A 14230-nucleotide genomic window follows, 5' to 3' on the forward strand; every position below is an offset into this window, starting at 1 on the left:
TTTGGATTCGCTGTGACGTCCACCGCATAGTACCCCCACGAACGAAAAAAAAAGCAGAGAGAGAGGAGAAAACCTAGATCTCCATCTCGCACGCGCGCGCGAGAGCAGAGCAGAGCAGAGCGTCCATGGGGTCGTCGTCGGGGGAGGAGGGGGAGGAGCAGTGGGTGCCGCCGAGCCGGCGCCCGGAGCTGGCGGACGTGGCGCCGCTGCCGCAGGCCGACGGGCCCTGCCCCGTCGTCTCCATCGCTTACCGCGGCGACTTCCGCGAGGTCATGGACTACTTCCGCGCCCTCTACGCCGCCGGCGAGCGCAGCCCCCGCGCCCTCCGCCTCACCGCCGACGCCATCCACCTCAACCCCGGCAACTACACTGTAAGGCTATTCACTGCCCCTGCCTGCTCTCGCCTTCCGTGGATGTTCAGTTGTTTGGGAATTGCTTCAGCTGCTTTGCTTAGGTCCCGATCCAGTGTAACTGTGACCCATGGCTTTTAGTAGAGGAGGCTTCAGATCAGTGCAAGGGCAGTAGGTAGTGGCGGATAGCTGAGTGTGACGTGGAGGCCGCTCCAGCAATGCCATCGTCATTGCGACCTTGTCTTAAGAGATAACGGTGGAGTCCCTGCTCTTGAAAGAGGGATCCGGCTTGCTGTTTAGCCCTTCGATTACTGTGGCCCCTGATTTAGTGTAGGTAAGACGGAGGAACCGTTGTGGACTGGAACCATGGAACTGTGCCGTGGAGTTTCAATTGTTCAGGAATTGCTTCAACTGTGTACGCTGAGGTCCTGATCCAGTATAGTTGTGACCCATGGCATTTAGTCAAACTTTTAAATAGCGCGCTAAGCTTCTTAGCATCGGCTCGGCTAAAGTGTGTGAAATGCTATAGCGCATAGCGCAGCTATAGCGTGCCATGCCCCATTTAGCGTTTCAGCTAAATTAATAAAAAAAATAGGACCCTGATAAGTGCCCCAAAGCAATTCTGCCCTGACGTTTTTTGATGGCAACTTTAGTTACAAGAGGATGGCAACTTTAGTTGTGGAGCATGGGTTTGTATTTTTTTCTCGAATGGCAACTTTAGTGTAAAAACGTCAGGGCGGTGTTACTTCGTGCCACACGTGTGGCACTTATCATTTGGGAAAAAATAAACATATAATCAGGCATGAAATTAATATATACTTGACAATTGACCGCACACTATAGCAGCAACCAGCAAATCAGTTAGCATCCAGCCAAATCAGTAGAAGAATATCATACACTACACTATAGCAGCAACCAGGAAGGCATAAATCATAATGCAAAGCAAAGAACAGCTACATACAAGTATATAACAAGTTAGCACCACATCACAAATTCAAAATGCAGGACATGGTTCATAAGTTTGGCATTACATAACAAAGCCATCAAGTCAACATCCAGCAAGTCATTACATAACAAATCAAAGCAAAGTTTGGCTTCCCGCCGAAGCAACAGAAGTTCAACCAACTAAGAACTAACTTGACAAGTCACACTTGCACACATAACATAAGTGATTTGGTTGGCATCCATGCAATTAATCTGAGTCAGCTAGGGCAGAGGGATACTCATCTTCTGATTCCGAAGAAGAATTGGAAGAGGCGGAAAGGATAGCTTCTTCATCGATGCTATTAAGGAGAGAATGGATGCTCTTCTTCCTCTTCTTTTTAGGGGGTGCAGTAGGCCCCATCTTCTTTTTTCTTTGTGCTTGTGATGTCGAAGCTCTCTCTTGTTGGGCTTGATCTTCATTGCCAACATGTTCATCAACATTGTCATTGGGAACAATCCCGGTGATGAACTCATTGTCTTCATCCTCGAGAACATCCATGATTGTCTTCTCTATTGGATCTCTACGCTTGTTCTCTTTCAGATGTTTCATCCTAGAGTTGAACTTGATAAAGACAAGATCACTCATCCTATCATGGAATAGCCTGCTGCGCTTCTTTTTATGAACCTGTGTAGGTGGAAGAAAATCAAGTATGGAACACATGGTATCAATGTGAGAAGAGAAATGAACTATATTTTGTAGTTGCAGTTCTTACTTCTTCAAATGCTGACCAGTTTCTCTCACAAGCTGAGGAGCTGTATGTCAAAGTGAGAATTTTCATTGCAATCTTCTTCAACTTGAGTGCACATGTGCCATAATTCAACCACCATTTAGCTGTTTTAAGACATCAATAGATTATTAGTTAGAGAAGTATAAGAAGGAGAACAAAGAAAGTGATATTAAATAACATCACAAGATTTCAGCAACAACGCTTTACATGGATCAAAGGTTTTCCTTCTTCTCTGCCGTACGGCAATGTCCATTCCAAAGGAATCCTCCTCTTGGTATTTGTCGAGTTCATCAATAGTCTCTTCTTGAGTTTTTTGATCTTGAACCAACTTTGTAATGCAATGGATCACGACTGCTCTAAATGATCCATCGTTCTCGATTGCAGTTTTGTTTGGATAATGTAGAATCAGGGGAGAGAGGGGTGGCGGCTGGGATAGAAAGATGGCCTGGTATTGTATTCTATTGGAGTTAGGGTTTCCTGTACAAGGGGGCAGCACATATATAGGCTGCAGGGTTACATGGGCCACATGGGACACATGGGCCACATGGGCCATAAGCGCGCGCACACACACACACACACTGAAATACAGATAAGACACAGCCCAACACTCCCCCTCAAGAGGGATGATAGATATCTATCATGCCCATCTTGTCACAAGCAAGATTGCTCTCCCTGGTTCCCAAACCTTTTGTCAGACAATCGGCGACTTGTTGTCCAGAGCTCACATGAGTTATCTTGATGATTCCTGCATCCAGTTTCTCTTTGATAAAGAATCTGTCTATCTCCACATGTTTTGTTCTGTCATGTTGCACTGGATTATTAGCAATGCTGATTGCAGATTTGTTGTCACACCACACATTCAGAGGATCTTGTCTGAGCACTTTCAGCTCAAGCAGAAGGCCTCTTACCCATAACATCTCACTCAGCCCTTGAGACATTGCCCTATACTCAGCTTCTGCAGTTGATTTTGACACCACCGGTTGTTTTTTGCTTCTCCATGATACCAAATTTCCACCAACAAACACACAATAGCCAGAGGTTGATCGTCTATCATCAAGACAGCTAGCCCAATCAGCATCGCTATAACCGTCAACATTCAAATGGCCATTACTCTTGAACCAGAGTCCCATACCAGGGCTGCCCTTTAGATACCTCATGATTCTATAGACTGCATCAAGGTGTCCACTTCTGGGGTCATGCATATATCTACTTACTTTTTTCACTACTGCATATGTAATATCTGGTCTAGTGTGACACAAGTACAGAAGTTTGCCAACCAATTGTTGATATTTTGCTTTGTTAACTTGTTCACCCATCTGTGCTGTCAATTTGTGATTTTGTTCAATGGGAGTTGGGGCTGCTCTACATCCAAGCATTCCCATATCACTTAGGAGCTCTAAGGTATACTTCCGCTGAGACAGGGCTATTCCCCTCTTTGATCTTGCAACTTCGATACCCAGGAAATATTTTAGCTGACCAAGATCCTTAACTTCAAATGCTTTGCCTAGGCATTTCTTTAATCTTCCAATCTCCTCTTCATTGTCTCCCGTTATTATGATGTCATCCACATATACTGCAAGAATAGTAATCTGTTGCTTGGAATGTTTATAGAAAACAGTGTGATCTCCATTGCATTGTTTATACTCCATACTGCAAACTGCTTGCCTGAACCGGTCAAACCAAGCCCTTGGCGATTGCTTCAAACCATAGAGAGATTTTCTCAATCTACAAACCTTCCCAACAGTCCCAGGTGTAGAAAGTCCAGGAGGAATTTCCATGTAGACTTCCTCTTGTAGATCTCCATGTAAAAAGGCATTTTTTACATCAAGTTGGTGTAGTGGCCATCCAAAGTTAGCTGCACATGAGATTAGAATCCTCACTGTATTCATCTTTGCAACTGGGGCGAATGTTTCGTCATAATCAATACCATACGTTTGGCTGTACCCTCTGGCTACCAGTCTTGCCTTGTAACGGTCAACCTTACCCTTAGGATTCTGCTTCACTGTGAAGATCCACTTACAACTGACTGCCTTCTTCCCATATGGAAGATTCGCTAGCTCCCATGTTTTGTTCTTTCTCAGGCCTCCAACTCTTCCCTCATGGCTTCACACCACTTTGGATCTTGTCTTGCTTCTTTCCAGTCTTTAGGAACAATCACGGCTTGAATTGATGCGACAAATGCTCTAAATGAAGGTGATAGGGCTTCATAGGTGACATAATTACTGATGTCATGCTCAAGATTGCCCTTGCTCAAAGTTTTCCTTGCTACTTCCTTCTTGAGAGCAATTGGCAGGTTAGGTGATGCTTCTTCAGTACTTGAATTTTCATATGACTCCACTTCAGATGAGCTTCCTGTCGCTTGAGTTTCTTCTGACTGCTCCCCCTGTTCCATAGTTTCTTTTGACTGCTCCTCATGCACTTGTTCCTCCACAACTCTCTTCCTTCTTGTATACACCTGAGGATTCCTTTCCTCATTTGGTCTCTGCCACCTCTGCTGTTCAGCCCCATCAACTACAACTGGAATGAAGGATCCCACTATTTTCGGGGTTGGTATTGGCTGCTCCTTGTCGCCATTGGTGCTGCACTCACCACTCAAGTTGCACTCCCCCTCTTGACCACCCTGCATAGATTGTGAGTGGTCAAGTTCTTCGAATAAAGTGCTGAGATCTGTCTTCTCACCATAGAAAGGCTCAGATTCTCGAAAGGTGACATCCATACTTACAAATGTGCGCCTTTCAGCAGGACTCCAACACTTATAGCCTCGCTGCCCTGCAGGATATCCAACAAATATGCATTTTACAGCTCGTGGATCCAGCTTTCCCACTGCTGGTCTGTGATCTCTAACGAAGCAGGTGCACCCAAATAACTTCGGAGGAACTGAGAATTTGTTCTCCCCAAATAGCATCTCACATGGGGACTTCATACCAAGCATTTTTGAAGGCATCCGGTTGATCAGGAACGTTGCAGTCATGACAGCTTCACTCCACAAGAATTTTGGCACATTCATGGTGAACATAAGTGATCGAGCCACTTCTAAAATGTGTCGGTTTTCCTTTCTGCAACACCATTCTGAGCAGGGGTATCTGGACATGATGTTTGGTGCATTATGCCTTGTGCTGACAGGAAACCTCCAAATTGCTTGTTTACATATTCAGTTCCATTGTCAGATCTGATCACCTGCACCTGCACATTGAATTGGTTCCGCACATAGGCATAAAACTCCTGAAAACATTGGAATACCTCATCTTTATGTCGCATGAGGTACACCCAAGTCATGCGAGTGTGGCAGTCTATAAATGTCACAAAATATTTCATTCCACTATCAGAAACAACAGGACATGTCCACACATCAGAGTGAATCAGCATAAACGGGGATATACTCCTTAGCCCCTTACTCAAATATGAGATTCTTGTGTGCTTTGCATATTCACATGCATCACACACAAGCTTACTCTTGTCTACTCCACGCATTACATCAGGAAACATCTTACTCATCTTATCAAAAGCCATATGCCCCATGCGACAGTGATGGATCATCGCCATTGTCTCACTTACTCCAACTAGTACAACCAAAATAGGACTAGCACCAGACCTAGACACATCACGATCCATATACCACAATCCACTACGCCTGGTTCCTGTCCCAAGTTTCCTTCCAGTCATCCTCTCCTGAATCAAACATATTTTCTTATCAAGAGTTATTCGGCAATCTATCTGATCAATCAAAGCACTTAGAGAAAGCAAGTTCACAGGAAAAGCTGGAACATGTAATACATCAGATAATTTAATAGTGGGTGTACATTGAACTGATCCAACTCCTTTAATCGGTTGTGAGGTGCCATCAGCAGTTTGTATTGTTTCACAATGTGTAATTGGGTACTGAGTATATGATTCAAACTCAGTTGAGGTACCCGCAACATGCTTGGATGCTCCAGAATCTAATATCCAATCTGGAAGGAAATCATGTGTGGATATAGATGCATTTGCAAAGTTACCTTCCCCTGTGTAGACAAAGTGGGCAAAGTTCCCGAAGGTGTTGTCCTCCTGGCTTCTACTCTTCGACTCCCCTTGAGAGGTTGTTGACGTCCCTTCTTCTTGCGTTGCCAAGTTAGCCAAGTTTGCTTTGAAGCCACTGGAATAATTCGAACCCCTCGAGTTACCTCTGCCTCTAACTCCCCGGTATCCACCTCGGCTGTAACCTCTTCCCCTACCACGTATTTCTCTGCGTTGTGCTGTGCAATTGATGCTTATGTGACCTTTCTCTCCATAGTTGAAGCACTCTCTTGTCTCCTTCCATTCAGACACAGTAAATGCTGAGCGAGATGCGTTCGCTTCTCCAGTCTTGGTCAACTTCAACCTGACCTCCTCCTGTGCCATTGCTGCAACTGCCTCCTCAAGCGAGGGGAGCTTTGGCTGATGAAACAACCCAGCACGCCTTCCTTCAAATTCTGAGCTAAGTCCCTTCAAGAATTTCATCACTCTCCTACGCTCTACCCACTTCTTAGTAGCAACTATACATTCTGAATGTGGTAACTCCAGTGGATCATAGTGGTCTAAGTCAGCCCACAAATGCTGCAATTCTGCTACATACTCCATCACCGACTTATCCCCTTGTTTTAGCTCATTTACTCTATCCTCAATCTGCGCCATAAGCATTATGTTCCCTTTCCCGGAGTACAATATTTCCAGGGTTTTCCATACCTCTGCTGCATGGGAAGAGTCTCCACGGCTGCTGCAATGGATGGGGTCAAGGAGTTCAGCAGCCATGCCACCACCAGAGAGTCAATGACACTCCACTTCTTCCACTCTTCACTTGCCCTGTTCGCCGGTTCATCTACTTCCCCTCTGACATAGCCTTCCAGCCCCTTTGTCCTCAATATTAGCAATGCCCTTCTGGACCAGCTTAGGTAGTTTGTGACCCCTTCCATCTTGATTTCATTTGGCATCAGTTCTATTTTCTGTATCACCTCAGGCTGAGGAACAAGCGCACCTGGGGAAGCCACACCCTCTGCCTTGACAGTGATGAGCTCAGCTAGCTTCTCCAACGCCTTTACCAACCCCTGGTTGTCCTCCATCTTTCCAATCTTGAATCACACCACTAGCAACCTCCAGCAACCACTGCTCCCCACTTTCACCTCTCTACTACCTCCTCCCCTCAGATCTGGGATTCCACCTCTCCTTCTTCCACACAAGCCTTCTCCTCTCAGACAATCGCCAGCAAGCACAACCAGCCAACCACCATCACCACTGCTGGGATTGGGAACCCAAGCTCTGACACCATGTAGAATCAGGGGAGAGAGGGGTGGCGGCTGGGATAGAAAGATGGCCTGGTATTGTATTCTATTGGAGTTAGGGTTTCCTGTACAAGGGGGCAGCACATATATAGGCTGCAGGGTTACATGGGCCACATGGGCCACATGGGCCACATGGGCCATAAGCGCGCACACACACACACACACTGAAATACAGATAAGACACAGCCCAACAGATAATAATAGAAGGGGTTCAGAAAGTATCCAGCCAAATGTAGCGGCTACTTGAGTTTGCTATCCCATCTCTTGTCAATGATATCAATAACGCATTTGAAGCGACTCTCATCATTATCAAACAGCACTGAAATTTCTTTTTTTGCATCCAACATACAACCATGGAGGAATCCCATAGCTGGCACATCGCTATCCATTCTTCTCAGCACATTAGCCATTGGCTCAAAGTAGTTGACAGCAATGTTAACCACTTTGTGAGTTATCTTCCCCTTGTCCTTCTCTAAGTAACCCATTTCATGTAGCTCATCTGATCTGAATAGTTTAAGCATTTCCCTCTTGTTGTCTTGCAAGCTTTTGAGATTGAGATAAGCCGTGGCAAATCTAGTAATGCCTGAGCGCACCAAGTCTTTCCCAAGTGTTTTCTCATCAAAGCTAACACCCTTGTGTGAGCATATAAGAACACAGTTACTTGCCTTGCTTGGGCAATTATTTTGTCAACCGATCCAAGCTTCCCTGTAACCTCCAACATGAGATCAATAGAATGAGCTATTCCAAAAAATGGAAGGTCTCTTTGCTTTCATTAGACTTGCTGCTGCTACATTGACACTAGCATTGTCGGTCACCACTTGAATAACCTTTTCTGCCCCTATATCTTCAATGCAATCATCAACAAGGTCAAAAATATATTTGCCATTTTTTTTACAGATGAGCAATCAACTGAATTCAAAAACAAGGGTCCTTGAACACTATGAACAACAAGGTTAATTACTCCCCTGCCTTTCCTATCTGTCCATGCATCTGTCATTACAGTACGCCCCGTGTGCTCCCATGCTTGCTTATGGTATTTGAATAAATCCAACATCTTCTTCCTTTTCTGCAAGAACGGTCCACTCATCTCATATGCACTAGGCCCATCCAAGTCATTGCCGAAATCTCCGATGGCCTCAAGCATAAGCAGAAAGCTAGGAAGTGTGGCAGTGTTATATGGGATGCTAGCTTCATAGAAAATTCGTCATATATACTCACAAGCTCTATTCCTCCTCTCTTCTCTTTTCTGAGTGGACACCTTTGATTAAACCTTTTGGGTTTCACAATTACTTTTTTGATTCCTGTTAACACTTTCTTCGATACTAGGCTTGCAGAATTTGTCCATAGGGCCACCCCTTGAGCTGCTTGTGTTTGGTTTTGACCTCAACACCACAACCTGATTGCCATCATTTTCATCCATTTGGTTTTCTCCATCTGAGTGATCTAAGTCAACACTAGTTCTGACCGCCTCCAATCCCTCGATCTTAAGCTCAGCACTCTTTAGGAGCAAAGCTACCATCTCCAGCCTGACATCATTAGGAACCTTCGGGCATCCTGTGACACCACAATTCTTGATGGTTGAAAGGTGAAACTTTATCCTTGTAACACCAGATGTGCATATCTTGTCACAATAATTGCACTTCAGCCAATGCTTCTTGTTCACATCTACAAGAGCGCAATACTTCCACGCAGGATCATCTGAGTCTACACCTTGAGCGGGTGGAGGTGCTGTTACGGCAGCAGCGCTTGAGCCACCCACACCTATACAAAAATAAATAAATTAGATACTGACAGGAAATAAAATTAGTTACGGAAGCAACACTTAACCACTAGTTGCTCACTTACAATACACCACTCCATGACAGTAGTACAATTCATCAATCTGCGTGTCAATTATGAAGTGAAGAATTTAAGACAGAGCTTTGAGCAAATAAACTAGCCTTGCTACAATGGTCTACCCTTGCTCACATCAATCTGGTGTGTGTGTGTGTGTGTAGTGCCTTGCAAAACGATAAACTAGGCTTACGATACACTGCCTTCTAAAAAATGACACATGGCTGCACTAATGTTCAATGACCTGAAACAAACCATGGTAACTACTATGCATTAAGACATGTGCTGCATCAAGAAGTTTGATTTACTAGATGTCAATAAATCTTAGGCTGACTGAAAGGAGATGGTGTAACAGCGCCTAGTGGTGCACTACAAATTTGCAATCCATACATCAACCCATACTGTCAAAGCTTACCATCTGTTTGCGAGATCATGGTGGTAGTAGAGGCCGGATCTGGATGATGATTGATGAAGTAGTGGAGTTGATGCAGCAGGGCCGTGGGAGAGTCCGGCGGCGCCCTGGGCAAGGCCGGCGATCTGAGTCGAGTCCGGCGGCGATCTAAGGAAGAGGAGCCCGGCGACTTGGGGGAGGGGATGCAGACGACCTGGGGAAGGGAGGCCGGGAGAAGGGGAAGCCGGGAGCTGCTCAGGGCGCCGTCGGCGTCCGCAGCCGGTGGCCATCGCCCATCGCCAGTGGCGCCGCCATTCGCTTCAAAGAACGGGGGGAATGAGGTAGGGTTCGATTCGATCCACGGGAGGAGGGGGTTATCGGGAACGACTTTGGGGCTTTAGCCCACTTGGCTCTTTCAATTTTGGGCTAAATTTTTTGGATCGAAGCGGGATGGTAATGCTATTTCTATGCAGAAATTTAGCGCTAAATAACTCTTAGCGACACTATTAGCGCGCGAAGGCACTCTAGCAGCGTACCATAGCGCAGCCCCTTTCCTGGCCACTACAGCGCCGATATTGCGTGCTATCTCGCGCTATTTAGAACTTTGCTTTTAGTAGACGAGGCTTCAAATTAGTGTAACAGGCAGTAGGTAGGTGGATGGCTGAGTGTGACGTTTAGTAGACAAGGCTTCGAATTAGTGTAACATGCAGTAGGTAGGTGCGGCGTTGTTTAGAGGTAAGAGTGGAGTCTCTACTCTAGAAAGAGGGTTCCGGCTCGCTGTTTAGCCCATTCGATTTCTGTGGTTTCCAGTTTAGTGTAGGAAGACAGAGCAATGTGGCTGGAGTTTGATTTTTCTGTCGGTATAGTTTGCCGTTGTTTTGTAGCCAGCGTGGTGCATTTTCTTTGGATCCACATCCATCCTTTTAGTGGCTATTCTTGTTAACTTGGTGGGTGCTTTTCTGCTTGATAGGTATGGCATTTCAGGCGCGTTGTTCTAGAGGCACTGGATGCTGATTTATTGCTAGAAATGCATTTTGTGGACCAAATTGCTGAATCTAATCCAAAAAATTACCAAGTCTGGTGAGTCCCATGCAATAAGCTTAATATTACATCAAGCGTTTGACAAGAAACTAATCTCCTATTTGGTGGCTGTGGAGTTCTGCATGAGTTACCACTTGCTTATATTTTTATCCTTTCATAATTCAAACTCACTCTTTTCTTCCTCTGTGGTGAAATTCCAACTAACCCTCCAGGGATATTTTCCCCTCAGGCATCACAAGAGATGGCTTGCTGAGAAAATAGGACCAGATGCTGCAAATAGTGAACATGACTTCACAAGGAAGATACTTGCTATGGATGCTAAAAACTACCATGCTTGGTCCCATAGGCAGGTATGCATTACCTCCTTTTGATGTTCAGTACAAGTTGGATGTTTGTATCCTTTAAGCTTGTTACTTCTCGCTTGGCTGCTGTACTAAGCAATTGTAGTACCAAGAGAATATTGGTTATAATAATCTAATTGATTTGCTATAATTGTTGCAGTGGGTTCTTCAAGCATTGGGTGGATGGGAGAGTGAACTGCAGTACTGCAACCAGCTTCTTGAGGAAGATGTCTTCAATAACTCAGCTTGGAATCAGGTCATTTGCTTGTCCTTCTTTGGATGCTTTCTTGTGTGTTTATGATATGTCATTTCACTTCAGATTCTTCACCATGGGTAGAGTTTCATGGATCATCGTGCCTTAATTTCATCAAAACAGCCTTGCAATCTCCATTCTTGTTCTTGATTTATTAACTTTTTATTGATTTTGGTTTTACCTGGTAACCAACTTCTTCCTTGTGAGTGCCTTTTTCTACTGATGAGGAATTAAGGCCAAATATTCAGAATTATACTGAAGTATGTTTTTTGTTGTTGTTGCAATAGAGATACCTTGTGGTAACACGATCACCAATTCTTGGGGGCCTTGCGGCAATGCGCGACTCAGAAGTAGATTACACTGTTGAGGCCATTATGGTGAACCCTCAGAATGAAAGCCCCTGGAGATACCTCAGAGGTTTATATAAGGATGATAACAATTTGCTGGTGGCTGATAATCGCATTTCTGATGCTTGCCTCAAGGTCCTGAATAAGGATTGGCAATGCGTATTTGCTTTGAGCTTCCTGCTTGATCTTCTTCGCATGGGTTTGCAGCCTTCGGATGAACTTAAAGGAACCATCGAAGCAATGGAGAACTCTGATCCTGAAACGGGACATGCTGATATTGCAGTAGCTGTCTGCTCAATCCTGCAGAAATGTGATCCCCTGCGGATAAACTACTGGTCATGGTACCAGACCACTCTTTCTTCTTAGACATCTGAAAATTCAGCTGAAGATAGTTTTAGCAGCATGATGTAAACTCAATCGAAGGGGTTGACGCACTGTATGAAAAACCTTTCCTGTGATCTTGGCGTGGAGCAAAATTTGTATTGATTTTACTGGGAAAAAATCAATCAATGACAGCAATGCCCAACAATGTCTTGTGTGAATATGTTCCTGCCTGATATTAAAATGTTAGCAGAATGAGAATAACCAATCAAACTCCAATGAGCAGATTGTTACAGTAACGGCCACTGGTGGTGTGAAAATCCTGAAATCTGCTTCAGTCACTTTGCCTTGTTTACAGTTGAGTCTGTTGTTGTGATCTGTACCTAATGCACGTACACAATCATCAAATTATTAGTTTTTGTACCAATGTGTGCTCGATGAAATCATCATGTATTCCCTCCTTCCAAAATACGAGTCATATATATTAGTTTTGTCTTAATTTGAACTTACATCAACACCTACAATACCCAATCAGTATCAGTAGATGCACCTGTTTTTGTAGTGTATTTATTTGGTATTGTAAGTGCTGGTATTTCTCTTTTTTTTTGCCGAACTTATGTTTGACTTGAAGACAACTAATACGACTTATATTTGGGCCGGCGGAATCATGCTCCGCACATGTTTTCAGTCATGTACTCACATTATTATCAGTTTATATTTTGTTTCCCTATGTTTCAAACACATTTATTTGAACTTGTTTGGGTGGCGGGTTCCATTTTCCCAAGATTATAGCATCTTTTTGGGATTTTTTTGTTAATTTAATGACGGATTTTTCCTTGTCTCACTAGGTTTTCTGTCTCTTATCATGAACTACACCATATACTTCCTCCTTTTCTTTTTACTATGCATATTAGATTTCTCTAAAGTCAAATTCGTAAAGTTTGGCCAAATTTAAATTAAATAATATCAGGATTTACAACATCAAATAAATATAATATGAACATATAGGAAGGAACATATATTCCATGATGGATTTGATTGTATTAATTTTGTATTGCAAATGTTAATTTTTTAATATAAATTTGATCCAACTTTGGAGAGTTCAACTTTAGACAGCGGTGTAAAAAGAAAAGAAATAGAGGGAGTATTGTAATGATGCTCTCTCCAAAGCTGTTCTTGCACCCTCATGGGAGGCTGCCACAGTGCCACTGCTCTTCTCGAAGTGAAGCACATCATCACCTTTCCTTATTTTGGGACCTTGTAGCAGTTTTCGTCGAGAAATAAGTTGTTTGGATTAAGGAGCTAGGTGATTTTAGTTTCTCCTGGTAGCTTTTTTGAGCCTTCGGTTTCCCTTTAAATTTGATCAGAGATTATATTTCCAATTGTGATTCAGGAGAACATACTTTTGTTTTCTTAATCAAATAATACTAGGGTATGTGCATATCATGAGATCCCCTAAACCATTCCTCTCTGCATATATTCTAAGCTGGAACCAATAAAAGATTCCTAATCAAGGCAGCGGAAAAACAGAAAGAAGAAGGGAATTAAAACATGACTTTCTTGTGCTTCCAACAAACAAACGCGCTTTCCCTTCTAAAAAGAAACAAACAAACGCGTTCCCCCCGCCCCCTATAAAAATTGCCCCAACTTACCCTATAGCTCGCCCCTTTCCTCATCTCCATCGTCATTTCCCTCTCATCCCCCACCAACTCTCCGTCTCCAATGACATTTCTTCTCCTATGCTCGGTCTCCTCCCAGGGCTCGAGATCCCAGTAACACCCCCGCTCATCCCACAACCTTGCCTTTGCGCATAACACTTCTAAACCTACCCTTTGATTTCAACTTACTGTGTTAGGGTTTGAATCTTGGCATCCATAACCATAGCCGCCACCAATCTACCGGGCCATCTCCGCACCCGACAATCCTTCTATCAGTACTTGGCGTCTCTCCACGCGCCCGATCCCAATTACAGTTGGCTGGAGCCACACCAAGAGTTTGAGGTATGGCGGCGTTCTCGATTTGGCACTACAACATCTGTACTAATTTTACTAGAAATATTGATCAAATTGTAGTACCTTTTTGGATGGTTGATTCATTTTTGTTAATTCAATGTTTCCATTCTTGTTTGTCTTATGAGGCTTTCCACATGTTTTTACCTGACTAGTGAACTACATCATATATTGTACTTCTTTCAAATTCATCCCTACCACCATCATTGAAGCCCCACCACAACTCTTCTTGAAGTGTAAGGACATTATATATCTTTCATTGTTGTGTTACCTTATAGCAGTTTGATTGAGCGCCGGGTAGTTTGGATTAAGATGGAGCTATGTGATTCTATTTCTTC

General features: G+C 43.9%; 1 protein-coding gene across 1 annotated transcript; it reads left to right on the forward strand.

The window, feature by feature from the left end:
- Positions 1 to 12220, forward strand: LOC119302288 (protein farnesyltransferase/geranylgeranyltransferase type-1 subunit alpha-like). The gene is made up of 5 exons (XM_037579326.1): positions 1 to 371; positions 10551 to 10660; positions 10851 to 10971; positions 11123 to 11218; positions 11503 to 12220. The coding sequence occupies exons 1-5, from the start codon at positions 126 to 128 to the stop codon at positions 11926 to 11928; spliced, it is 999 nt and encodes a 332-aa protein (XP_037435223.1). The 5' UTR covers positions 1 to 125; the 3' UTR covers positions 11929 to 12220.
- Positions 12221 to 14230: the final 2010 nt, after the last annotated feature.

The sequence above is a fragment of the Triticum dicoccoides genome, chromosome 5A (assembly GCF_002162155.2).
Source record: "Triticum dicoccoides isolate Atlit2015 ecotype Zavitan chromosome 5A, WEW_v2.0, whole genome shotgun sequence".
NCBI classification, from domain to species: domain Eukaryota; kingdom Viridiplantae; phylum Streptophyta; class Magnoliopsida; order Poales; family Poaceae; genus Triticum; species Triticum dicoccoides.

Bases quoted from the DNA above. Each gene is read 5' to 3' on its own strand.
- LOC119302288 (XM_037579326.1), top strand. From the start codon at position 126: ATGGGGTCGTCGTCGGGGGAGGAGGGGGAGGAGCAGTGGGTGCCGCCG. The intron at 372-10,550 runs GTAAGGCTATTC...TCTGCTTGATAG, and splicing joins TCAACCCCGGCAACTACACT to GTATGGCATTTCAGGCGCGT. The intron at 10,972-11,122 runs GTATGCATTACC...TAATTGTTGCAG, and splicing joins ATGCTTGGTCCCATAGGCAG to TGGGTTCTTCAAGCATTGGG.